Source organism: Carettochelys insculpta, chromosome 18 (genome assembly GCF_033958435.1).
Source record: "Carettochelys insculpta isolate YL-2023 chromosome 18, ASM3395843v1, whole genome shotgun sequence".
NCBI classification, from domain to species: Eukaryota; Metazoa; Chordata; order Testudines; family Carettochelyidae; genus Carettochelys; species Carettochelys insculpta.
The window spans coordinates 12,672,963-12,697,981 of NC_134154.1; the positions used below are offsets into that span (position 1 = coordinate 12,672,963).

A 25,019-nucleotide genomic window follows, 5' to 3' on the forward strand; every position below is an offset into this window, starting at 1 on the left:
GGCTGCTTGTGGGAGAATGGAGAGGCTTGGTGCAGTGAGATCCAGGGAGGTGCTGAGGACTGCCTGCTGCCTCCTGGGAGCGCAAAGCCCACCACACACACATTGTACAGCGAACCAGCAAATCTGTCTGACGCCCAGTCCTTTCGAAATTCCCTACTCCATTTCCCCTTGTTGGTGCCTCGTGGGGGAAGCCAATACAAGTCACAACCTCTTTACAAATAAAGCAACACAGCCCTTTGTAAGAGTCAGCGCTTTCTCTTTCTAAATATAACCTGAAACTAAGCTGCCCTGAAATTGTGAAAGGATCTTTACACACAGACTGGTGGTTTGTGGTAAGCAAGCTACTCTCTCAGATGAAGCCCACTGCCTCACGGCGGCCATCTTTTCTCTAACCCCATTCAGACTCCCTGTTGCTAGATGTTCGGAGAAGGGTTGAAACAATATTAACTAGGAGGCACAGAAATCCTTTGGGAGAAAGCCATCTCCACACCCAGATTCAGAAGTGGATTGGAAACCCAAGCAAGAATTTTACACTTTTTCCTTTTTTGATTGTTAGGTACTTTTGATTTCTTGCAATTATAAAAGGTTAGTTGTTCTGGGAAAGATCACCGAGACTGCAACTGTGGCTGCTTTTGCTGCTCAAGCACTCCAGATGCTTACGCACACTGTAGAAGGTTAATGTCTTAAGCTTAAAAGTACATCACTAAAAGAGCAGCAGATAGCACCGCAAACATTTGGCCACAGGATTTTACCTTCCTTTGTGAGGTCTTCCCCTCTCCGGCACCCCAGCAGATGTCCTTCGGTTCACCATAGAGTAATCTGGGTCCAGTTCATACCCTTCATCATCAACCCCAAGGCTGCGGTTATCGTCCTCCAGCCCATAAGGCTCTGGCTGGAAACGTTCTGGCTGGGAGCGATTCAAGTCAACATTGCTGCCTGTTGGCACTTGGGGCTGGGCAATGGGACCATAGTTCTCTCTCCTGCTTGGCAAGGTGAAACTACCATCTTCAGGCCGATAACTATTTCCTGGCATGTAGGCATAGCGAGGACGGTAATTGATGCCCCGGGACAAGCTACCGTAGTTGTCAGCTAGGTCTCCATAGCCATCATGGCTGACAAAAGGGCGATACTGACCATCATGGCCATCAGGATAAGAATCATAGCTATTGTAGGATCTGGTCAATGTGGACGAAGCTTGAGGTGTGATGTAACGCTCTCCATTCTTCATGTATCTTCTGTCTATTGAATCTGTGTAGCTACCCATGGGAGAGGAGCCATCCATTACCGGTAGTCCATCAGGCCCAAGGGGGACCTGGCGTACAGTTCTAGTGGTGACTGTTTTCACCATTTTTGTAACCTGTAAAGCAGAAACCAATACAGACGTTAACCTTTTCCTTCTGCCATGTTCTAAGTTTTGGAACGAGTACAAGGGAAATTCCTAGTGAGGCAGTCTAAAATTAATCTAGGAAAGGCACTGGAAAAACATACTGCAAGTGAAATGCTGGCAGGCACTAGGTTACCCAACTGATTTATAGATTTCAAACTAGTCCGAGGAAACCACCCTAACAATTAGAAAATTGATTTTATATAAAGGTGGACAGTCAAAGCAGAAGGAAATAAGAATAAGGATGTTAGTTAATCCAACTCTTTCTCCTTTGAGGCACCACTCCTGTACCCCTCATACCAAACCCCTGCAAAGACCACTGGCTACTCTCTATTATGCTGGCGATAATCTAACATAACTACATGGAAGACTTTCATAATTGCATCCATCCCAAACCATACCCATGTAGTGAGCTTCTGCAGAATTTCAGACACTTTTTAAAGTTATGCTTATAACAAATGTTATCCTCTTTATAAATCATGTTTATTCCAACGCTAATGGGGTTAGACTGTTTGGGTATTTCACACTGATCACACACAGACGTGAAAACAAACTTCAGCTTTGAGAGGACACAAAGCAGGGTTTCTGGAGCTCAACCCATTAGGGCCCCTGGCCAAGGGAGCGAGTCCTCTACCATGGGATGTGACATTTCCCATGCTGTGGTCCCTCTAAATACATGAGGAATAGCTAATGACCATACACGAGAACAGAGTTTGGAGAACATAAGGTGACAACAAAAGAAAATAAGGACTTTTACATACAGACATGGGGGAGGGGGGGAAGTCATTCTGGATCTGAACTGGTGTCCAATGCAGCCTTTTTCACTAACAGTGGCCTGCTGAATTAATTCAGATGGGCCAATTGGGCCAAAAGAAACAAAGATGCAAATATGACACATGCACAATCCTACATTAAAAGAATATTTAACAAGGCTCAGGATTTGGTATATGAAAACTTCAGCCAGCGCAATATCATAGCCAGCACACTTGGAACCTTGTTTAAAAATACAGAGAACACTTAACATTTCAAATGTTAATTGTTAAATTAAGCTTTCATTTTAAACAACAACATCCCTTCTCTTTACCTGGAGAACACTGGAAAATACTGTCTCAGACAGTATTAGGGTGGTAATAACGGTCCTTTTGAGGGAACAAAAATAAAAAGTTACCTGAGATAGGCTGGCACAGTCATTGAGCGAAGACGGAAAACACAGTGAACACAACAACAGCTTCAGACTGTTTAGGGCAGATGTGGGAAACATCTTCTGGGTCAGAAGCTACTGACCCACAAGGGGGAAAAAGATATCAGTTGGGAGCCACACGAATTGTGGGAAGTACCCTCAACGACTGGTCTGTAAGCGAGAAGAAGAAGATACTCCCCTCACACTCCAGTCCTACAGGAGGGATGGAGTGCGGAAGCTCAGGGCTTACCTGCTTCTGGGAGACTGGGGTTAATACATTTTGTGGGGCCTCCTAGGCTCTGGGATGGGACCAAAATTAGGGGTTCAATTTGCAGGTGGGGATGCAAACAAGTGGGCTAGGGGTGGGATCTGGGCAGGAACAGGGTGCAGGAGCAGGTAGGAAGTGGGGTCTGGGCAGGAGGGGCAGGCGACAGGGCTACCTACCTGGAACGGTTTCAGGTGGGTGAGAAAGTGGGGCTGGGGGCCCACAAACATGGCTCTGTGCAGCTCTGCGTGCTGCAGGGGAGCACTCCCTGCAGGCACTGGGCTGGAAACACCCATTGACCATGACTCCCACGCCTCACGGGCTGAATCAAAAAGTCAGTCATAGGCCATAGGTTCTGCCTCTCTGGTTTAGAGCACTGCTTCACCTGCCTCGCGCTGGGCCGCAGCTTTAGAACTGCATTGTAAAATATCGTCTTGCCAGCAGAAACAGAATATAGTGGGGCAACGGTGAGGGTAAGAACAAAACCTCACATCCCAGAGTGAGGTGGTAGTCAGTGTTCCCTGTGAGCTGAGTGCTTGGGCAGCTGCCCAGGAGAGATTCAGGTGCAGCCCAGATGATTAGTAGAATGCCCACAGCTGTCTATTGGTGGTGCACATCAACACGTGTCTTGGCACCTACAACAAAATTTTACTCTGCACATCAATGGAAAGAAATTAGAGTGTTGGGGCCGGGGGAGAAGAGAGTGTAAACTGGCCCAGTCTGTTCAGACGTTTTTCATGATCAGAATGACGGAGGGACAGAGCCGTGGGACACAGTAAAAGTGGCAACCACGAAGCAAGTATAAGGCAGAATAGTCTGTCTTCCCTTATTTTGTTACCCAATAGGCTGGATGTCTGACCCACTATTTGTGGCTCACTCATTTCAGGCCCCCGTTTCTCTTGCTCATGATTTTATCAGAAATCTTGAATGAGATCAGTTGGTCTGTTTGGATGAAGCCAGCAAAGTAGCCATGTTAGTCTGTACCTTCCCAGAACAAAACAAGCAGTCTGGTAGCACCTCAAAAGACTAACAATGTTATTTATTAGCTGATGAGCTTTCAGGGGACAGACCCACTTTTCCAGATCTGAAGAAGAGGAAGTTACTCACCTTGTGCAGTAATGATGGCTCTTTGAGATGTGTCCCCCCTGTGGGTTTTCCAGTCTGGCTGTCAGCGCATCCTCACACTGGCACTTGGAGAATCTCCTATAGCAGTGGCTTCCTGCACCGTGCATGTGCAGTAGCATCTCTGTGTTATCTGGCGCACACATGGTGCGGACCCTTCCCTTCCTTCTCTACCCTTGCAATACAGCAGGATACTCCAAAGCAGGAAAAAGGAGGGAGGGAAGTGGAGAACCCCTGGGGACATACATCTCGAGGAACCATCATTGCTGAACAAGGTGAATAACTTCCTCCTCTTTTTTGAGTAGTGTCCCTGTTAGTGCTCCACTTTGGGTGACTATAAAGCAGAAGTTGCACTTTGGAGGTGGGTTTGGAACCCAGTAACAATTATAGTTGGCGGAACTGCTTGACCCACTTGAATGCAGGAAGCAATGGAAGACGCAAGAGCATAGTGCTATGCAAACGTGTTGGAGGAAGACCATGTCACCACCTTGCATGTGTCCATAGTCTTGAGAAAGGCAGCGGTGGAAGACACAACCCTGGTAGAATGGGAGGTGACACCACCTGGAAGCTCTTTTTGATGAAGCACATAATGTGTGAATACCAGTGAAGACCCACTTGGACAGTTGCTGAGATGAAACGAGAAGATCCTTGGATTGCTCCATGGACGACAGGAAGAGCCTCGGAGACTTGCATTAAGGCTTCGATGTAGAAGACCACTGCCTGACAAACGTCCAGAGTGTGCCACGCCACATGCGCAGGGTTGGAGTGTGGCTTTGGGAAGAACGCAGGTAAGTGGATAGGTTCATTGATATGACATGGAAAGGGAACCTTAGGGAGAAACTTAGGATGAGAGTGAAGAGTGACTCTATCCTTAATAAACACCAAAAAAGGAGGTTCAGCCCTTAGAGCAGCTGACGTGACAGAAACAAAAAACGAGACCTTCATTGATAGCTGGAGCCAGGAACATCTTGCCGCGGGTTCAAAGGGCAGTTTCATGAGGCAGGTGAGTAGATGGTTAAGGTCCTAAATAGGGACCAGAGGATGTACTGACAGAAAGATGTTTTGCAGACCCATCAGCAAACGTTTGGTGATGGGACAGGCAAGGAAGGAAATCCCATCCTCCAGTCCGTGGAAAGCTGCCAACACCTGGCACGCATCCAGACACTACCGAGGGTATGTCCTCAGGTGCAGCAGGTAGTCCAGGAGGACAGGAAGGGGTGCAGCATGAGGAAGCACAGAATGATCAGCATGCAACCACACAGAGAAGAGTGCCCGCCTGTAGAGATAGGATTTGTGGGTGGATTCCCATCTGCTGTTAACAAGAACCCTCTTTACCCCTTCAGAGCATGCGATTTTGGCATTCTGGAACCATGAAAAAGGCACATGAGGAGACGCAGCTTGAACGGATTAGGGTGAAGGTTGGATGCGAAGTCCTGAGGCAGGAGGTTGTGGCAAGGAGGAAAGGGATAAGGAGTGTCCATACACCTGGTCTTCTCTGCCAGTTTCTCGGTGCAGAGCTCTCCAGCGTCAGTGGTTGAGGGGGACTTTTCATATAGATAAGTCTGGGGCCTGTTGGCTTGGTCACTCCTGGCCCTTGCTGTGAGTCTGGAGCCATGGGTGCAGGACTGGTTTTGGTGGCCTTCACCCAGATACTTGATGCAGGAGGCATGGCTGTCGGAGGCCAACATGGCTTCCCTACACGCTGCGCATCTCTTGAAGCCCAGGGACCCTGGCATGATGACGACATAGCAACTAATTCTAAACACTTAACTTTTTTTGTTATTTGAACAGGAGAGAGAACTTGAATAAGGGAATAATAAATGCTAATCTATCTACCTAAGCTGCTCTTTGTCTTTCAGAGAGAGAGAGAGATTCCGTCTGCAGCTTGGGATGGTACACAGGGAACTGAGGGGCCCACACTGCACACATAGCAGATAGCATGAGGCAGTGCTACTGCACACGCGTGGCATAGGAAACACAGCTATAGAAGAATCTCTGAGCGCCAGTGCAAGGATGAGCTGACACCCAGAGTAGAGCACCCTCGAGGACTCAAAGAAGTGGCTCTGTCCCAAGAAATCTCAGCACCTAATAATTACTATTGTTAGTCTTCAAGGTGCTACAGGACTGCTGTTCGTTTTGTGGACTAATTCAGTTGGTCTTACTTTTGCAACTTTTCTCATTCCCATGTGTTACAGATGATTACGACATCTTATGAAAGCTGACCACTAAGGTAAATTGTGGCCCATTTATCACAATAAACCAGTAAAAGCTGCTTCAGAGGAGACAAAGGAGTGCAGAGATAATCTCTCTGTATGGAAAGTTTCCTCTGAACCCTAAGGCTGGCTTGAGAGCTAAGGCATGAAGATTTGTGTCTCTTCCAAAGCCCATCTAACCCCTAATCAAAAAAGGGGAAAAGTGATATTCCTGTTAGAACTGCAGTAGCAATTAGCTCATAATACAATATTCTGAAAGTTATGCTAGCCTCAAGGAATGTGACATTCCTCATATAAAGCAGGTTATAGAGTCATGTTAATTACTGACATCAGAAACAACGGAGTGAGGAGGAGAATATATTAACCTGTCTTAGCCACTGGAAAAGAACAAAAATCATGAGAAAGATATTTTTAAACCAAAGAATTAGAAACTATGGATAGTGTTAAAGGGATAAGCTAAGTATGTTACACTTTTTTAACCTAAACTGTACAACACAGGAATAAAATGGCAGATACCAAATTTGCTTCCGGTATGTTCGATGGCTCAGAAGCCCAAACAGATTTCGATCCGCAGCCTTTGATTAAAAAATATCAATTGGTGACCAGATTAGCCAAGCCACTGTTAGAACAGAACGACAGCACATCTTTTAAAGCTGCTCCAGACATATCCTCCAGCCAGATGTTTTGACACAGGAAATTTCACCCAAGCAGTGTTTTTTCCCCAGATACATCTGAAATCAAATGACACTTCAGCTTAATGAAATGATTAAGTCCTGTAAGTCTACAAAATGGCAAGAATGGCTCTCTACCAACAGCATAATTAAGCATCATGAGCTGAATGATGCATACTCTGATAACATGATCTTTTCTGTCCTTAGTACAAGTGAAAGAAATTTTTGTCTGCATCCTGAAGGTTTTCCTTCGTAATTAGTACCCTCCCTGCAGCTTAGTCTATTTTTGTCTTCTGGTTCACCAAAAGATGGAGAACCACACTTAAGAGACCAACAACAGTTTTGCTGAATTAATAGGGCCTGGCAGTTTATATTTTGTTTTATTATATTTGCAAAACACAACGGGGTTTGTCTCATCCAATTAAAGGTGCTTCCCCAGGAAGAGAGTGGTATGGGTTAAAATAAGTAGAAAGCTGCTAGTACCCAGCCAGGAAAGTGGGTGCTACCTTTCAATTCCACCCTTTCCAATGCCAGATACAAAACTACTTTGAAGTGGTAGAAAATCTCTCAGGTTGGTGCACGTGGGGACTTGTCTACAGCAGCAAGACAAAACAGGAGGTTACAATCTTGAATATTACTGTGTTTTTGGAGACGAATCCAGGAATAAAGATACAGGCAGAGAGACAGCTCAAGTAGCTTTAAAGAGATTTCTGCATAGAGAAGGACAGCCAGGGCTACTACTAGCTACATCACGTGTGATTTCCTCTTTTTAACTGTCCTCAGACCATAAACACGGTAAACTCTGTCATATCCAGCATTCTATCATCCGGAACTCACAAAGAACTGGCATTTTAACCATAAGTAAATTTTAGTTATGATTTCCATAAGTACAGTACAGTGAAAGTAAATACAAATAAATACAGCAAATACAGTATAAGTTTACAGTGTACAATATTACTCTTGTTGGTAAATAAAGTACTCTGAATACATCTGTTTCATAATATCTAATCTTGTTTTTCTTCAGTGTTATGTATTGCTAGGGATACCTCTCTATTATCCAGAATATTTGAATGTCCAGCAACCTCCCAGTCCCAGGGCTGACAGATATGAAAGAATTTACTGCATTAGGATTCCAAGGAAGCAAAACACTCTCACTGCAGGAAATCTAACTATGGCATAGTCCATTCATTTTCCCTTCAGGGACATAGCCAGAATTGAGAAGTTAGTAATGTCACACTGCAGTGAGGTGGAATGGCCCCTCACCGACACATAGGGGTAAGAACCCTGCCTTGAGCCCTGGTGAGCAGAGCCCCACACCTGCCCATCCTCTGACCAGAAGCCAGGGGGTGGGACAGGAAGTATCAAAGCCAAGCCCAGGAGCTCAGCTGAGGCCCGGACACCAGAGAAGCTAGACGCCCGTCTCAAGCTCTCAGGCTGGGAGACTGATGCAGCCCTGAAGGAGTCTGAAGAACGGCACAGACCACCAGGCCAACAGCTTGACATCACAGAAGAGGAGCTACAAGTGGGGACAGAGAACCTGCTCCACACAGACATGGAGGAACCGAGCCTGCTGCCCAGTGAGGTACGCCCCGGAGGGGGAATCTGGAAGTGGCCCAGGGATCACGGAGTCAGTGTGTTGTGGTTTGGATCCCCGCTGAGTGGACAACTCGGGCACTCGTAGGGCTGTGGGCCAGCGCACGGTGGAGATGAAGGGATGAGAGGGAGAGATTCCTTTCAAAAAATCACATTTCTAAAATGAACCATTTGGACTTAACTCAATTTTTGCTTTTTATTTGTCTGAAAGTATTTGCTGATTTTGATCTGAAGCTGCATTTTTCAGCAGATTTACTAATAAACTAAAGAACTTAGAGTTGGGCAAAACTTCGGAAAGATCAGGCCCTTTATACATGTATGCATCTCACCAACCACCACAATGCAATTCCCTCTGCTGATTGCTTAACAAGCCATACTACTACCATAAGAACATAAGAATGGCCATACTGGGTCAGACCAAAGGTCCATCAAGCCCAGCATCCCATCTGCCGATGGTGGCCAATGCCAGGTGCCCCAGAGAAGGAGAACAGAAGACAAGTGATTTATCTCCTGCCATCCATCTCCTGCCCTTGTTATGAAGGCTAGGGCACCATACTTTATCCCTGGCTAATAGCCATTTATGGACCTAACCTGCAAAAATTTATCAAGCTCTTTTTTAAACCCTAATAGAGTCCTGGCCTTCACAGCCTCCTCGGGCAAGGAGTTCCACAGGTTGACTGTGCGCTGCGTGAAGAAAAATTTCCTTTTATTAGTTTTGAACCTACTACCCATCAATTTCATTTGGTGTCCCCTAGTTCTTGTATTATGGGAAAAGGTAAATAATTTTTCTATATTCACTTTCTCCACACCATTCATGATTTTATATACCTCTATCATATCGCCCCTCAATCGCCTCTTTTCCAAACTGAAAAGTCCCAGTCTCTCTAGCCTCTCCCCATATGGGACCCTTTCCAAGCCCCTAATCATCTTAGTCGCCCTTTTCTGAACCTTTTCTAATGCCAATATATCTTTTTTGAGGTGAGGAGACCACATCTGCACGCAGTACTCAAGATGTGGGCGTACCATAGTTTTATATAGGGGAAGTATGATATCTTTTGTCTTATTATCGATCCCTTTTTTAATAATTCCTAACATCCTATTTGCCTTACTAACTGCCGCTGCACACTGCGTGGATGTCTTCAGAGAACTATCCACTATAACTCCAAGATCCCTTTCCTGATCTGTCGTAGCTAAATTTGACCCCATCATGTAGTACGTGTAATTTGGGTTATTTTTTCCAACATGCATTACCTTACACTTACCCACATTAAATTTTATTTGCCATTTTGCTGCCCAATCACTCAGTTTGCTGAGATCTTTTTGTAGTTCTTCACAATCCCTTTTGCTTTTGACTGTCCTGAACAACTTGGTGTCATCTGCAAACTTTGCCACCTCACTGCTTACCTCATTTTCTAGATCATTGATGAACAAGTTGAACAGGATCGGTCCCAGGACTGAGCCCTGGGGAACACCACTAGTTACCCCCCTCCATTGTGAAAATTTACCATTTATTCCAACCCTTTGTTTTCTGTCTTTTAACCAATTCCCGATCCATGAAAGGACCTTTCCTCCTATCCCATGACCACCTAATTTACATAAAAGCCTTTGGTGTGGGACCGTGTCAAAGGCTTTCTGGAAATCTAGGTATATTATGTCCACTGGGTGCCCCTTGTCCGCATGTTTATTAACCCCTTCAAAGAATTCTAATAGATTAGACAGACACGACTTCCCTCTGCAGAAACCATGCTGACTTTTGCCCAACAATTCATGCTTTTCTATGTGCCTTGCAATTTTACTCTTTACTAGTGTTTCTACTAATTTACCTGGTACTGATGTTAAACTTATCGGTCTATAATTGCCAGGATCTCCTCTAGAGCCTTTTTTAAATATTGGTGTTATATTGGCCGTCTTCCAGTCATTTGGTACCAAAGTGGATTTAAAGGATAGGTTACAAACCACTGTTAATAACTCCGCAATTTCACATTTGAGTTCTTTCAGAACCCTTGGGTGAATGCCGTCCGGTCCTGGAGACTTGTTACTATTCAGCTTATCAATTAATTCCAAAACCTCCTCTAATGTCACTTCAATCTGAGTGAGTTCCTCAGATTTGTCGCCTAAAAAGGCTGGCTCAGATTTAGGAACCTCTGTAACATCTTCAGCCGTGAAGACTGAAGCAAAGAAATCATTTAATCGCTCCGCAATGGCACTGTCTTCCTTGATCGCTCCTTTTATATCTTTATCATCCAAGGGCCCCACTGCTTTTTTAGCAGGCTTCCTGCTTCTAATGTATTTAAAAAACATTTTACTATTGTTTTTTGAATTTTTGGCTAGCTGTTCCTCAAACTCTTTTTTGGCTTTTCTTACTACATTATGACAGTTAATTTGGGAGTGTTTATGTTCCTTTCTATTTTCCTCACTAGGATTTGACTTCCACTTTTTAAAAGCTGCCCTTTTCTCTCTCACTGCCTTTTTAACATGGCTGTTTAGCCATGGTGGTTCTTTGTTAGGTCTCTTACTGTGTTTTTTTATTTGGGGTATACATTTAAGTTGGGCCTCTAGTATGGTGTCTTTAAACAGTTTCCATGCAGCTTCCAGGGATTTTAGTTTTTTACCATGATTATTTAACCCCTCCTAGCAGGAAGTGAAGAGTCAGTGATCAATCACTGGAAGTACACAGCCCTCTTCAAAGGAAGACAGACGACATCTGCACATTTGGGTATAAAAAGGAGGAGATCGCACAACATGCCCAATCATAACTGCCACGGCATGAACTTTGTTACTGCTCAGCCAACTGCTCAACTCTCATCCTGGAAGGGCAAAAATTTGTCTTATGACAATGCCAGAAGACTTCACGCACGAAGTGGATACGCTCTCTGGTCTACTCAAATGTTGTTTTTGAATAGATTACTTAATCCAGAGGTTTTCAACATTTTCCCTACTGCAATCCCATGGGGCATCGGAAAAAGAGACATGAAAGTCAATTCTCCATAAACCAAGGCTGTCTAAATGGGGCATTAACATGCATGAAGTCGGGATGGAAATCTATAGCACTCTGCCAAGCTGCATGATGGACTCTCCCTGGGGAACCTGCACTATCAGCTCCCCAGTATGTTGCCCTCATGGAAAGCCAATGCTCAGCATGCTGGGGCACTGCAGATTGACAATTCCAGCTTGCCCTATGACAAATGTTTACACCAGCAGATTTTCTCTCTTACCTGTACAGTACCAACATCTCCACCCCACCCCGTGCAGATGTTCCATGACTAAAGCCCTGCATGGATACAAGTTTACACCTATGGACACAGGTATCCATGGATGGAAGTCTGTATGTGCTGAACCACAGGGCTCTCCAGGGAACTACAGCAGCGAAAGAAGCAGAACATGGGATTGCTGCTCCCAGGAGCCAGTGTTCCCCACCTACAGCTCCTCTGGCTTGGCTGTACCTCCCGCCAGTCCTTTCAGACAGCAGTGTTTCCTTTCTGGGGGGCCTGTTCAGCTCCACTGGAGGATAAGAACCTGCTTTGAAGTCATAGGAACAGCGAATGGAGAAACTGAAAAAAATTACAGCAATTATTGTACATGAGAGACCACTCGATAGATACGCTCACAGCACATATTGGTTTCTCAAAGAGTGAGAAGTGCAAACCTTAATACAGAGAAAGATCATATCAGGATTTTATTTTAATGGTTTACCTTTGTTCAAATGTATACACCTGGTTAAGCAGTATCTACAATTCCGACATTCCATGTTGTGTTATTTTTGCAGAACACCTCTGAAGAGCGAAATATTTTACAGAAGCTGACAGGACAAGAGAGGTTGCTAAAACCATGTCACAAAATAGAAACAGGAAAGAAGGCAGCACTCAAGGATAAAAAACACACAGACATTTCTGAGTGCTTATTTTTGAACTGCAGACTATCAAATCATCAGGCCAAACAGATTCAAGCCTTTACCTTCCTGTTAAAGCCGGGGTGGAATCAACCCTACAGATTTTCAAAAACACAGCTCAAATTCTCCCCCCCCCCCCCCCCACTTAAACTTGACATTTTCAAAGAGGCCTGGGCCAGTGAAGTACTTAACTCCCACTGAAATTCATTCCAGCTGCAATGCCTAAGTCCCCTTAAGGCCCTTTCAAAAAGCTCTGCATAAGTGTACAGCTGCCCTATGGAACTAAAAGACACCACAGGAATCTGGAGCTTAAATCACAAACACTTTCAATCCCCACAATAGGAGTAGCAGATATTCAGCACTTTGCAGGATTGGGCTCCTGGCAAGCAATGAAAATCACAAGGCAGAGCGTGTGCATGATCTCAGACAGGCTTGTTTTTGTGTTTTAAAAATACAAAACATCTAATAATATATGCATATTGTTTTATGCAACTAAAAAAGCCCCCAAAACGCTCTTGAAAAAGTGCTTAGCATGTCAGTGAAGATGAGAATAAACATCCAAAAAATAGAGGAAGGAGTATATTTATTAGCACTCCCTCCAAAATAATGTGCTCTTCAACCACTTAAAAACAGGCTTCATTTAACCTGCCACAATGCTCCTATGCTAAAAACTAAATGTGGTAGCTTCCTCCCCAAGGTGACCTTCACCATTTTAAACATGTTAGATATTTGCCTTCCAGGACAGCCTGTAAAGCTGAGGTGGAGCATATCTGATACATCCTTTGTGCAGCATATATATATATGTGATGTGATATGATATGCAGAGATCAAGCCAGCAAGGTATGTATAGTAAACAGCAAAATAGTTTGGAGAGCAGTATCAGAAAGTGCATTTCAAAATGCTGCATGAAGGGAGGATTTTTCCAGTTAAAAGATGTCAATTATTGAGTTTCATTAACCCTCCTTAACACAGCTCACTGCAATGGACAGTTTCAAAGAAAAGAAGAAAGGAAAAGCACAGTGTCAAATTTCAGTGCCTCAGAGTTGAGACTATCTGCTTGAATTATACTTTGCAAAAAACAAAACAAAAAACAGTAGTATATTATGGTCCTGAAAAAACAAGTATAAAAGAAAGCACAAGGGAACAGAATTTGCAGGTGCACCGACATTTATATCAGATGCTAGATTTCAATTCTTGCTCTGAAGTTTCATATGCAAAATTAAAGTGAAAGAAACGGAGCCCAAAATCTAAACATCAAAACGTTCTCGATCTCCAAAAGCATGTTCTAAATAGCACATCAAATTGAGCAAGTCACAGAATTATAGGGCTTGAAGACCCCCTCTCCCCACCCCCCAGCGCTGAAGTAATCGTTGAAAAGAAGTCCCCGTAGAGGTAATGGGACCTTGGGGGGCTCCTCTCACACACCTGGCTGGTGGAGGAGCAGATCCTTGTCTTCTCTGGTCTTCAAGACACTGAACTCAGAACAACCGCCCGTCAGAGGAGCGGTCTGGCACTGCTGCTCCCTTGAGAGGAAGAACAGTTGGGGAAAGTGGCTGGCCTGGCTTGTTCCAGAACATTCAGCTGCCACGAGAGGGACAGGGAAGTCTCATCCCAACAAAGGATTGTAGTCTGGAAAAGCCATGATAACGTGTTAAACTACCACAAGCTCACCAGCAATCCATTAACTCAAGGTAAAAAAGCCTAGAGTGGACATGCCCCGAAGCTCTTATCTGAGTGGGAAAGGCAGCAGTCTCCAGCTGGAGACCTATATTGGGAGAGCAAATAGGGCAGAACTGAACTGAGGATCGATGACTTGCCTGGAAAGCTGAAGGGAAATTGACTGGCATATGGGAGGAAAGTTGACATGTAATGATTAGGCAGGAAGTAGAACATGATCTGTGCCAGAGCAGTTTAGGAGTCAAGTCTCAGATGACGGAAGGGTTAATCTGGGCCAAAGTGTTCAGGGGCAGTTAGTTGCAAGGGAAGGTAATGAGCTGCTGGCTGAGAAACGTGCGGGGAGTGGGGTGTAGTATGTATTTATAGACATAAAATAGGAGCAGTGTCAATTTTTAATACCACTTTTATTAAAGTAATGCATTAAACATTACGTGAAATAGATGTAATGTGTGCGTCTGAAGATGGTCCTAATGCTAGTGTCTAAAATACTGTTTTTAAAAAGTGCAAAAATGCAAGTGCACATTTAAAACAGTGACTAGCACTATTTTAAGCCATTCAGGTGGAGCAACTCCATCGTAATCTGACTAGTGGTAGTTTTTTTTATTTTAGAAGAAACTAAATAAATTAGCATATCTATAAGCTTCTGTATCCTCTTCCATCCATCCTCCTCCTCACATACATGATTACATTAGCCATCTGGGAGCTCCCTAACACAGTCCTGTTTTCTGCTGGTAGGAATCCTGGACCAGGATGTATCAAAGCAGCTCTTGGTGTATCTATTTTAGTTTATTATTATTTGATTACCTCCACTACTCAGCGTATGCACAATGCGCCCAGCTACCTGATGGCGGCGTCATCATCATCAACCACCACATGGAGAGACAGGAGTCTGCCAGCCACATAAGTCAACTGGGCACCAGTCAGGGATACACAACATGGTCTGGATTAACCATCGGTGCATCACAGGTCATTAGAAAAACCCTGTTTAAGGAGACTGGCCACACAAGTTCCCGGTCCTACTCCAAACCAGTACAGAGGTGACCACAAGTATCTTAGCAGATCAAAATCTGATGGCTAAATAATCAGGTCAGTGACAAAGGAGTAATTAACTGTCATTGCCTATCACTTATTCTGCCAAGCAGATTCCACTGTTGTGTCCTGTAATGGTATAAATGGCCATAAAGTGGGCTAGTGGGTAATGGTACCCTAGTGCCCATCATTGTATTCTTTGAGCCCTTCACAGTCTCTCTTTACCCTGTGATAGGGAACCCTCAACAGGGCTGTCCAGAAGCAGAATCTTGGGCATCCCCACCCCCACTCCTGCAGTCACGGGGTCTCAGGACAAGCCCCTGAACCACAGCATCCCTTCTCTGCTCCACTCACGCTGATCCCAGCCTCCTCCCCAACCAGCCTGCCCAGAGATTATCTGGGGCAGGGAGTGAGCAACAGAGAGCAGCAGCCAAATGGGGTCACCTTCCCTTGGCTTCCCCCCCTCCCCCCCAACCATATGTCACTCCACAGAACCCTCCCAGCCCACTGAGCCCCAATTTTCTGTGGGTGGCTAGGAGCAAAGGCCTCAACCACCCATGGAGAAATGTGGCTCACTGGGCTGGGAGGCAAGGGCAGAGCAGAGCAAGCTGTCACTTGCTCCACATGGGGACACTATCCCCTGGGGCTGCTGCTGCTGCCACCACTTATCCCTGCCACCTGGGCCCTGTCCCAGGTAATCCCCCCCACCCCCCATCCTATGGGCAGGGTACCTCTAACCCTCATTATCCCCACTTGAGGCATGGAGAGAGAGTGACTTCTCGCAGATGATACAGGAGGTCTGTGGTGGAGCAGGGAAGTGAACCTGGGTCTCCTGAACCCCAAGCTAGCACCTAAACTTCTGGGATGAAGGCCAGTCTTATGGTACAAGACTAACAGTCAGGAAACTTGGACTCTGCCCTGGGCCTGCTGAGGGAGAGGACAAAGAGGGAAACTGCCCTAGGTATACTGAGGCAGTGACAACAGCCAGAGCCCTGAGCCCAGCACTAAGAGACAGCTGGAAGCATGAAGCTGCCTGAGCAGCGAAAAGGGCTGGCTGCTCCCTAACACTGCCTCTTCCACCTGAGACCCCACCCCTTCTGCAAGTCTGAAGCCAAACCCCCAAGGACCTGGCAATTTTGTCAGTCACCCCGTTTGCTCCACACTTCCTATGCAACTGTACCTCTCCCTTCTTATCTGTGAAACGGGGACAGTACGTCTTTACCTCGAAGGAGTAACCATAAAATTTAATTTTCTTTGACAGGTGTTCAGATAGGTGTGTATATAGCTCCCATCATTGCACTAACTAGAATAACGCCAATCAACTTCCAAAGCACTGCAAGTCTCTCTCCATTTTTGCATTTGCTATCAAATGAACGACAAGCTGAAGACCAGTTTCACTTCTAAGGGGCTGTTAACATCTAAACCACATACAAACACAGAACTAAAAAACATGGACTTTCCAAGAGAGCAAACATCTCCTTTGAAACCACAATGCTTTTCTGACAGAATTACAAGTGGTTGGGCCAATCTGAATTTTAACATTTCAAGGTAATTCTTGAATCAAAATGGGGAAATTAACTATTGTCTCAGGAAAATAGTTCTGCTACATTCCAAAATCTGCCATGTTTTTCTGGATAGGATTTTCTTCGGAGTATGGAAAAAAAGGTTGTCTGAGTGAGAAAGGACAGGTATGGTATTTAAGGTATGCGGGGAAGATGGTGAAATCGCAGGTATGTCATGTATGAGATTACTCCATTCACATGACAAGAACAAAAAGACTTTATCAGTGATACGACTATTTTGGACAAACCACATCATCCACGTAGTACTCTTATCTAGCAGCCGTTGCATGGAAAGGAGGCCTCTGTTATTTTTACAAACCACATTACCCTTTAGGTCACATCTACCATTTTATCCCTTTGAAAGGCCTCAAAGCTGTGCAATATAATTAAATTATAAAAAGCTACACCATCTCATCCGTGCCTAAATTTATTACTTCCTTCACGTATACTTTTTTTTTTTTGCTGGAGAACACACAAATATATTTAGTCCATATAATTTAAAGATGTAACAGTTTTAAAACCTTAAAATACTGAACTGTAAACCCCACAAATAAAATGGGAGGAGGGTGAGGCGCCTTCTGAATTCTATACACAAAACATACTAGAAAAGGGCAGTTTTTTTTGAACTCTAGAGAGAGATGCATTTAAAACAGCCAAAAGAACATTTATACTAATTAAGAATCGTAGTGGGGGTCTGTGTGTATGCATATGCACAGCTCTGTTGACTTTAGCAGAAAAGTTCCCCTTTGCACCAGCCTGAGACCTGACAGATTGAACTGATATCTTAAGGGATTGCAATTACATACACTTATCCACAGGGTAACTTCTCCACAGCCTTTCTGGCTGTCCAGTTATATGCAGTCTAAGAGGGAAACAGCTGGACAGTCTCATTTTAACTGATGCTGTCTAACAGGTTTAAAAATGGAAACACCCTTGACCCTTCACAGAACTAAACCCTATTAAAGATGTCAGCTTAACTGTGAGATCCAGATCTTTAGACACAATGCTATTCTAAGAACTTACCAAACTGTGCTAAGCAGCTCCAAAAACACAAGACTCTTCCCATGGAAAACAAACTTATGAGAGACAAGACAAAGTGATGGGAGCAAGTAAGCACAAGGTGAGCAAAGGGGAAGGAAGACCAATGGGAAGATCTATACTCGTAATGAATCTGGTATTCTACATACGTGGTACAGACAGAGGCCCTACAGAATCACTCAGGTGCATTAGAAGCAGATATTCTCTCTCAGATCTTTTCACCAAAGTTTGCAATTGTGTTGATATTTAACACAAAATCTAACAACCACCATGGGGTCGTTGCCCATTGGTGTCTGATGCCTCTCTCACTATTTCTTCCGTCTTTCCCTGCCCAGTGCAGAGTGGCTTAGTTTCTATAGACCTGCTTTGCACTAATCTACTATATCATCTACCCATTCTGTATTGGACCTGCCTCTCCTCTTCTAACTGTCCATTATGCCTATTACATACTGGAAACTACAAAGCTATTTTCTGAAGAACAAAGCAAGGCAGACTCATGCTATTAATAAGGATCGCAAATAGAGATACACAGAGGCATGACTATACTATTCTATTCCTATTCTACTTGCTACTAATAATTCTTATTCTTGTGTAAGTAGTCTGAGGTTTTATCATTTCTCCATAATGGACCTCATGATAAAAGAAGAGAAAGCCTTACCTTTGAAATAATCCTTTTTATATCCCTAACTCACATCCCCAACATGGTCTAGAAATTCCTACCTTGGTCTCAGTTCTCCTTGTGGTTCCATCTTCTGAAGTCACAATAGATACATGGGAAGTAGGTGTTCCCGGGTCTTCCTCCACAGTCACAGTCTCCTCTACCATCTCCTGTGGCTCTTGCATCATTGTTATTGATGTCTGGTTGCTGGGGCTTTGCTCCTAAGAAATAAATTGGAACAGGTTCATCATTTATACCAGCACTACCTAGAAAGTTATTTGTTGTTTCAAAATAACGGGTAAGATGTTAGATGCCTGGAAACACAGATTCAGAAAGGAGGGTTTGACTGACACAGGAATAACCAGCTGAGGGTACACCAGCCTGACTGGATAACCTCAGTAAGTAGAGAATTTTGAAGCTGACATCAAGGACTCCGCATTTGTGCCCACTTACAAGAGACACTCTTCACATTTACTTTTTATTTGCACTTTTCCTGCCGTGCTTAGTCTTAATTTTCAGCACTAATTCCAGATCTAACCTAGGTTTGCCCCACGAAAGCTGTCACCTAATGAATTATTTTGTTATTCTTTGAAGTACTACAGGACTGCTTTTTTATTTTGCGTTTAATCTAGGATGAGTGGAGTATCTGTGCATTAATACCCCCAGCTCCACCCCCCAAAAAACAATAGCCCTCATGCTCCATGGTAAACAGGATCATATGTTTCGGAGTTCTTAAACTTATTTACTGACAAAATCTTATTTTAAACTGACAAAATGCATTATTTGGACCTCAGTAGTGATGAGCACAAGGCTGTAAATGATCTAGCAAGGCCTTCTAGTTACTTAGTACTCGAATACATCTGACATGGGTAAAGGTGATAATTAAGGAAATGTATTTAGCTAAAGAACTGCATAACTGAACTGATGGTTTCAGAAGTGGGAATTTTTCTGCTGAATAACCTACAGTAGAGACAAAGCCCAGCTGGTCACAATATCAGTTAAAAGTTGTAACACACACACAAACACGCATGCACGCACAGAGTATTCAGCTGTAGAACACAAAATTTCTTTACAAAGGAGAATTCTCTTGAGAAATACTACCCAAAGACGATTCTTCTGCCTCTCCAGCAGAAATTTGTTGAGTTTTTTCTTGTACAATTAGTCTCTCTCGCATGGCAACAGAAATCAGAAGAGGTATAGCTTAATTAATGAATTTCAAAAGCATCCGAATGCATGGACAAATGAAGTACTGGCTTATAAACTGAGAAATAAAGACGTTTCCAAAATATTTTGCAATCCTTGGATAGGAACAATAATATAAACATTGCTCATTTTTGCTATACTCCCAAAAGCCAGTGGGTTGTGCACAAGTTTAAGAGTTCAGAGCCTAAAGCAGAATCAGGACTTATTCTTACAAAGTTATGTCCTACTAGATGAAGAATCTATGATATGCCAATATTTATTACGATAATGAAATGTCTAAAAAACAGGAGTGAAGTATTATGGCCCTACGTAGAATCAACTGCAATGCAAACTGACCCTTTTATGAAATGATTGTGGGTAAGTCAATCCAAGAAGTTTTTGGAGACTGTGGAGGATGACTTCTTGGTACAAGTGCTGAAGGAACTGACCAGGGGTCTTGCACAACTTGACCTGCTGCTCACAAACAGGGAAGATCTAGTAAGAGAAATAGAAGTGGGTGGAAACCTGGGCTGGGAAAAGAGTTCAAGAAAACTGGCAGTATTTTAAAGTGTTACTGAAGGAACAGGAACAAAGCATCCCACTGCACAGTAAGAAATGCAAATATGGTAGGTAACCAGCTTGTCTTGACAGGGAAATCCTTGGTCAGCTTCAAATCAAAAAGGATGCCTATAAGAAATGGAAATGTGGACAGCTGACTAAGGAGGAGTATAAAACATGACTGATGAATGCTGGAGAGTAATCAGGAAAGCAAAAGTACAATTGGAACTGCAGCTGGCAAGGGATGTGAAGGGTAACAAGAACTGTTTCTACAGGTATGTTAGCAATAAGCGGGTTATCAGAGAAGGTGTAGGGCCGTAATTGCCCATAAGTTAGGGAAGTTGTGATGGAGTGGGGGGAATGCATGTGAGAGTCAGGCTGGGTGTCTGAGGCAAGCAGCAGCTCCCAGTGGCTAAGGATGACCCTGGGGCTACAACTGGCAGGTAACACCTCTGCCCTGAACAAAGAGGAGGGAGGAGCCGAGCTGGGTTTTGAATCAGGGGGCGGCAGTTTGAGGCTAGGGAGAGAGAGAGCTGGAAGGAGCCAGCCAGAGGAGGGGGAAAGCTACACCCCAGAGGGGCACCCCTTGGGGTCTTCTCCCCAGGATGGGTTGGAAGGACTGTCTCTAGCTGCTGTACTGACGCTTCTGTGAGAAACTGGGCATCTGTTGCCTAATAAGCCTCCTGTTGTACCTGCTGAGTGAGAATCACTCCTGCCAGCGGACGGGGTGCAGTGCAGGGGGACCCCTGAACCCCATCACAGAAGTATGGATTGGATCCATGAACTGTAAGACAGATAGAAAACTGTCTTGACGGTCAGGCCCAACAGGTAGCCGTCAATGACTCAATATCTTGATGGCAGTCATTTTCAAGCAGAATGCTGCAAGGCTCGGTCCTGGGGCCAGTGTTGTTCAACATCTTTACTAATGACCTGGATGAGGGACTGAATTGCACTCTCAGCAAGTTTGCAGATGACACTAAGCTGGAGGAGAGGTAGATAAGTTGGAGAGTAGAGATAGGATCCAGAGTGACCTGGATCAATTGGAGGACTGAGCCAAAAGAAATCTGATGCAGTTCAACAAGAAGTGTAGAGTCCTCCGCTTGGGATGGAAGAATTCCAAGCATTGTTATAGGCTGGGGACCAACTGACTAAGCAGCAGTACAGCGGAAAGGGACCTTGGGGTTATGGTGGATGAAAGGCTGGATATGAGTAAACCATGTACGCTCGTAGCCAAGAAGGCTAATGGCATATTGGGTGCATTAGGAGGAGCATTTTGAGCAGATCTGGAGAAGTGGTTGTTTCCCTTTATTCAGCACTGATGAGGTCACATCTGGAATAGTGTGTCCAGTTTTGGGCCCCCCAGTATAAAAAAAGATGTGGATTTGCTGGAGCAGTTTCAGTGGACGGCAACGAAAATGATTAAGGGGCTGAAGCACATGACCTATAAGAGAAGGCTGAGGGATCTGGGGTTGTTTAGTTTACAGAAGAGAAGATTGAGGGGGTGATTTAATAGCAGCCTTCAACTTCCTGAAGGGGAATCTAGAAGAGGGTGAGAAACTGTTCCCAATGGTGTCAGATGGCAGAACAAGGAGCAATGGTCTGAAGTTAGAGGGGTATAGGTTGGATATTAGGGAAAAACTACTTCAGCGGGAGGGTGGTGAAGCATTGGAATGCGTTGCCTAGAGAGGTGGTGGATTCTCCGTCCCTAGAGGTTTTTAAGTCCTGGCTTGACAAGGTCCTGGCTGAGATGACTTAGTTGAGGTTGATCCTGCTTGAAGCAGGGGGCTGGACTAGATGACCTCCTGAGGTCCCTTCCAGCCTTATGATTCTAAGCTCTCTTCACCTCATATGGAAACAAAATGATGGGGATTAAACTGTTTCTATGCAGGTGGTGAAATAATTCTGTTACGATAAACGGCCTGCACCTAGGAGCACTGTCAATCACTAAGAAGCTACAAAACAATATACTCCAGTATTTTATTTCGGAAATTACATTTCATCCCCATGGCACGCTGGTTGGCATCCTATGTGGTGACAAGAGTTCTGTCAAGTCCTGAAGGCAAGTATACTTCCAAGCAGACTTCATGCAAAACAAACAGGAGCAGGGCTTTGAACTCTCTCATTAGACTCCACAGAACAGAAAAAAAAATATTTCATTTAATTCTCACATGATTTGTAACCTTCTTTGAAACAAGCTGGGTAAGGTGCCCTTGTTCAGTTGACTTTATTTACAGTTAAAGGCAGACATTCCAGCTAATACCTGCTAGTGCAATTTGTGGTTATATTTTAAACTAGTGAATAGTTTTCATGTCCAGGTGGACATTAATATTAACCCTGTCACAGACTTCAATACAGACATTCAGCTGATGCACACAGCTTGATGCAATCAGAAGGAGAACAAAATTATAAAAGGAATGAAGACATTGGGCCAAATTAACTGGTGATGTAAGCACTCTTTTGGGAACACAGCATAACAGACTGGAGAATCTGTTAGCCTGAATATGATAAAAATCCCAGAGGGGGGCAGAAAAAAAATATATTGCCCATTTGTTTGCAAGCTTTCATTTCTCTAACCACTATGCCAATGACTTGGGATACATGCTGAATCTTGCAATTCTAAGCTTTTTTTTTTTTTTTTTTTTTTTTGTATCGCCATAGGCGAAAGGGGAAATTAAATCCTGTGGCAAATCTATTCAGAGCTTCATATTTTCCAGGAAGAAACAAAACCTCCCATATGCTTTAATTCCAACTCCTTATAAGGAACCATTTTTGCCACCCCACAGAAAAATTTCACGTTAAGAGGAGATTCTCTATTATCAGAAGGCAAGTGGTATATTGTAACACACTGAAGGATTCAGGACTTGCACTATTCTTCACTATAAAAGTTACACAATACCCACATCCATTAGACACAGTTCATTGTATTCTCTTCACTGCCAACTTTCAGGTGGTATCAAATCCCCATAATGTTTAAAGCTGAAGATTTTGTTCTCTCCCTTGCACACCCACTCACTTCTGGCTGCATTTTGAAGCTACTGAACTAACTTAGTTTCTCTCCTTCTCTAAATTTCTGGGAGGCAAACCCTGCTTTGTGATAACAAACCTAGGAAAATGGAGGGAAACAAAAAGTGGTTTGTCCTTTTTCTGTTTTTGTGATATTTTTAAAGTAATAAATAGAATAAATCCCAAAACAGCAGCAGCAATAATAATCATCTGCCTTTGTATTTAGGCTGCGTATGGCCAAAAGAAATCTTTAAAGCCTGGCACTTAAACATGAGCAAACTGCAAACTAGAGCACGCTGACTTTAAATGAACACTGGTGCTTGTTCTCCTATAGCTGCTTCTAAAATGATGATCCTGAGAGATTTGACAGGGGATTTGCATCCTTAACATAGTGTGCTGAGTTGGAGAAGACTGTCCTGTGCATCTAAAGATTAAATACCTACCTAGTTCAAGGTAGATTTCCCAATGCAGCTACCTAGACTGCATTTGCATGGATCTACCTTCTTATAGCATAAACTATCCAGAGACATGTGAGCGAGGAGGGTGGAATGTCATTCAACCTTCTGGTCCCCCAGCAGACTTCCAAGAGGAGGCTCTCGGATCTCCAAAGCCTTTTTAAAGTTCTTAACTCATGTTTTGGGTGAAAGAGTAAGTAACCACGTGGAAAAAAATGCTTATAGTTGTCCTGGTCCCTTGCTGCCCTGCTGTGTTCATTATCCAGTATAACCATCCCTGCTAGCAGCCACCTCCCTCTCCAGGTTGTAAAAAACAATTGCATTCCAGGCACATCCCATCATCATGGCTCAATCAAACCCTTACCCTTGCTTTAAGTTATAAGGGGAAGCTGCAAACCAAATGTGGTGGTGCTAGTACTTACCATTTAAGAGGACTGATTAAACCAACAGATGGACAGAGACTCGCTTGTTCACTCAGACAAACTCTCAAAGATATGGGGTGGAAGAGACCTCAGTAGGTCTTCTAGTCCAACCCCCCGATCACAGCAAGGCCAGTCCCAACTAGATCATTCCATTCCAGTTTCATATCCCTTCACACAGCAGGAGATTCCAGCTTTGACCCACATCCCAACTTCTTTGCTCCTTTTGCTAGGGTACTAGCAGGCAAAACATGAGTTGCCTACATTTAGAGCAGGACTTCTTACTCTGGCGACTGAACAGGTGTAGGGGGCTATGACAGCCCTGCCCTCTTGCGCTTTCCATAGTTAAATGAAAGAAGGAGCCCACTGTGGGAAAGCTGAGGTTTAACCACTGCTCTAGAGCAGGGGTGGGAAACCTATGGGCCATGCATTGGATCTGACGCATACCTTGCCTGGATCGGGCCTGTGAGGCTCAGGGCTTGCCTCTTCCCCGAGGAGCCCACACTGGTGCTCCAGCCCAGTGATGCTCCAGCAGACCCCATTGCCAGTGGATTACTCCAGCCCCACTGAGCTAGAGCAGAGAGGGGCACTCCAGCACAGCCAGGGTAGCCCCTGTCTGTGGCAGCTGGATAGGTGGGGAGAGCATACCAGGGAGGCTGCTCCAGCCTAGCCAGGCTGGACCAGCCCCCACGTGCCACCCTCAAACGCAGTGCACACAGTGTGGTGGGAATCAGGGCTGCACCAAAGTGTTTAACCCAGGGGTCAGCAACCAGAAGAGCCTTCCCCCACCCCCATTTGGTAAAGAACTCAGTAATTCCAGAGCTGCAATGCATGTGAATATGAGACAGTTCTTAATAAATAACATCACACTGTACTTTCTGTAACTCCTGTTTTAAAAGCAGTGTACGCACATATCCCACAATGCACTGCACATATTAAACAACATTTCAAGATCACATATCATTTGCTATTTAGATACAAGTTGTTCACTGTTCAGCTTTTAGATGTTCATCTTACCGCAAATAATCAGGAAACATTTGGGTTTTTTACTTTGCAATTAGCGTGTCGGGAGCCACGAAGAAGTCCTTACAATACTGTAAGCATCTCTGGAGCCACAGGTT

General features: G+C 44.2%; 1 protein-coding gene across 12 annotated transcripts in view; it reads right to left on the reverse strand.

Annotated features, from left to right (window-relative positions):
- ARVCF (ARVCF delta catenin family member) overlaps nucleotides 1-25,019 on the reverse strand; it is a 529,785-nt gene that overhangs the window by 146,572 nt on the left and 358,194 nt on the right. For all 12 annotated transcript variants that reach the window (XM_075012627.1, XM_075012629.1, XM_075012624.1 and 9 more), the window contains 2 exons: nucleotides 18,344-18,502; nucleotides 753-1,357 (listed from right to left, as the gene is read on the reverse strand). In XM_075012627.1, the coding sequence (XP_074868728.1) occupies nucleotides 753-1,357; nucleotides 18,344-18,502 (764 nt within the window). The remainder of the gene's footprint in view (nucleotides 1-752; nucleotides 1,358-18,343; nucleotides 18,503-25,019) is intronic.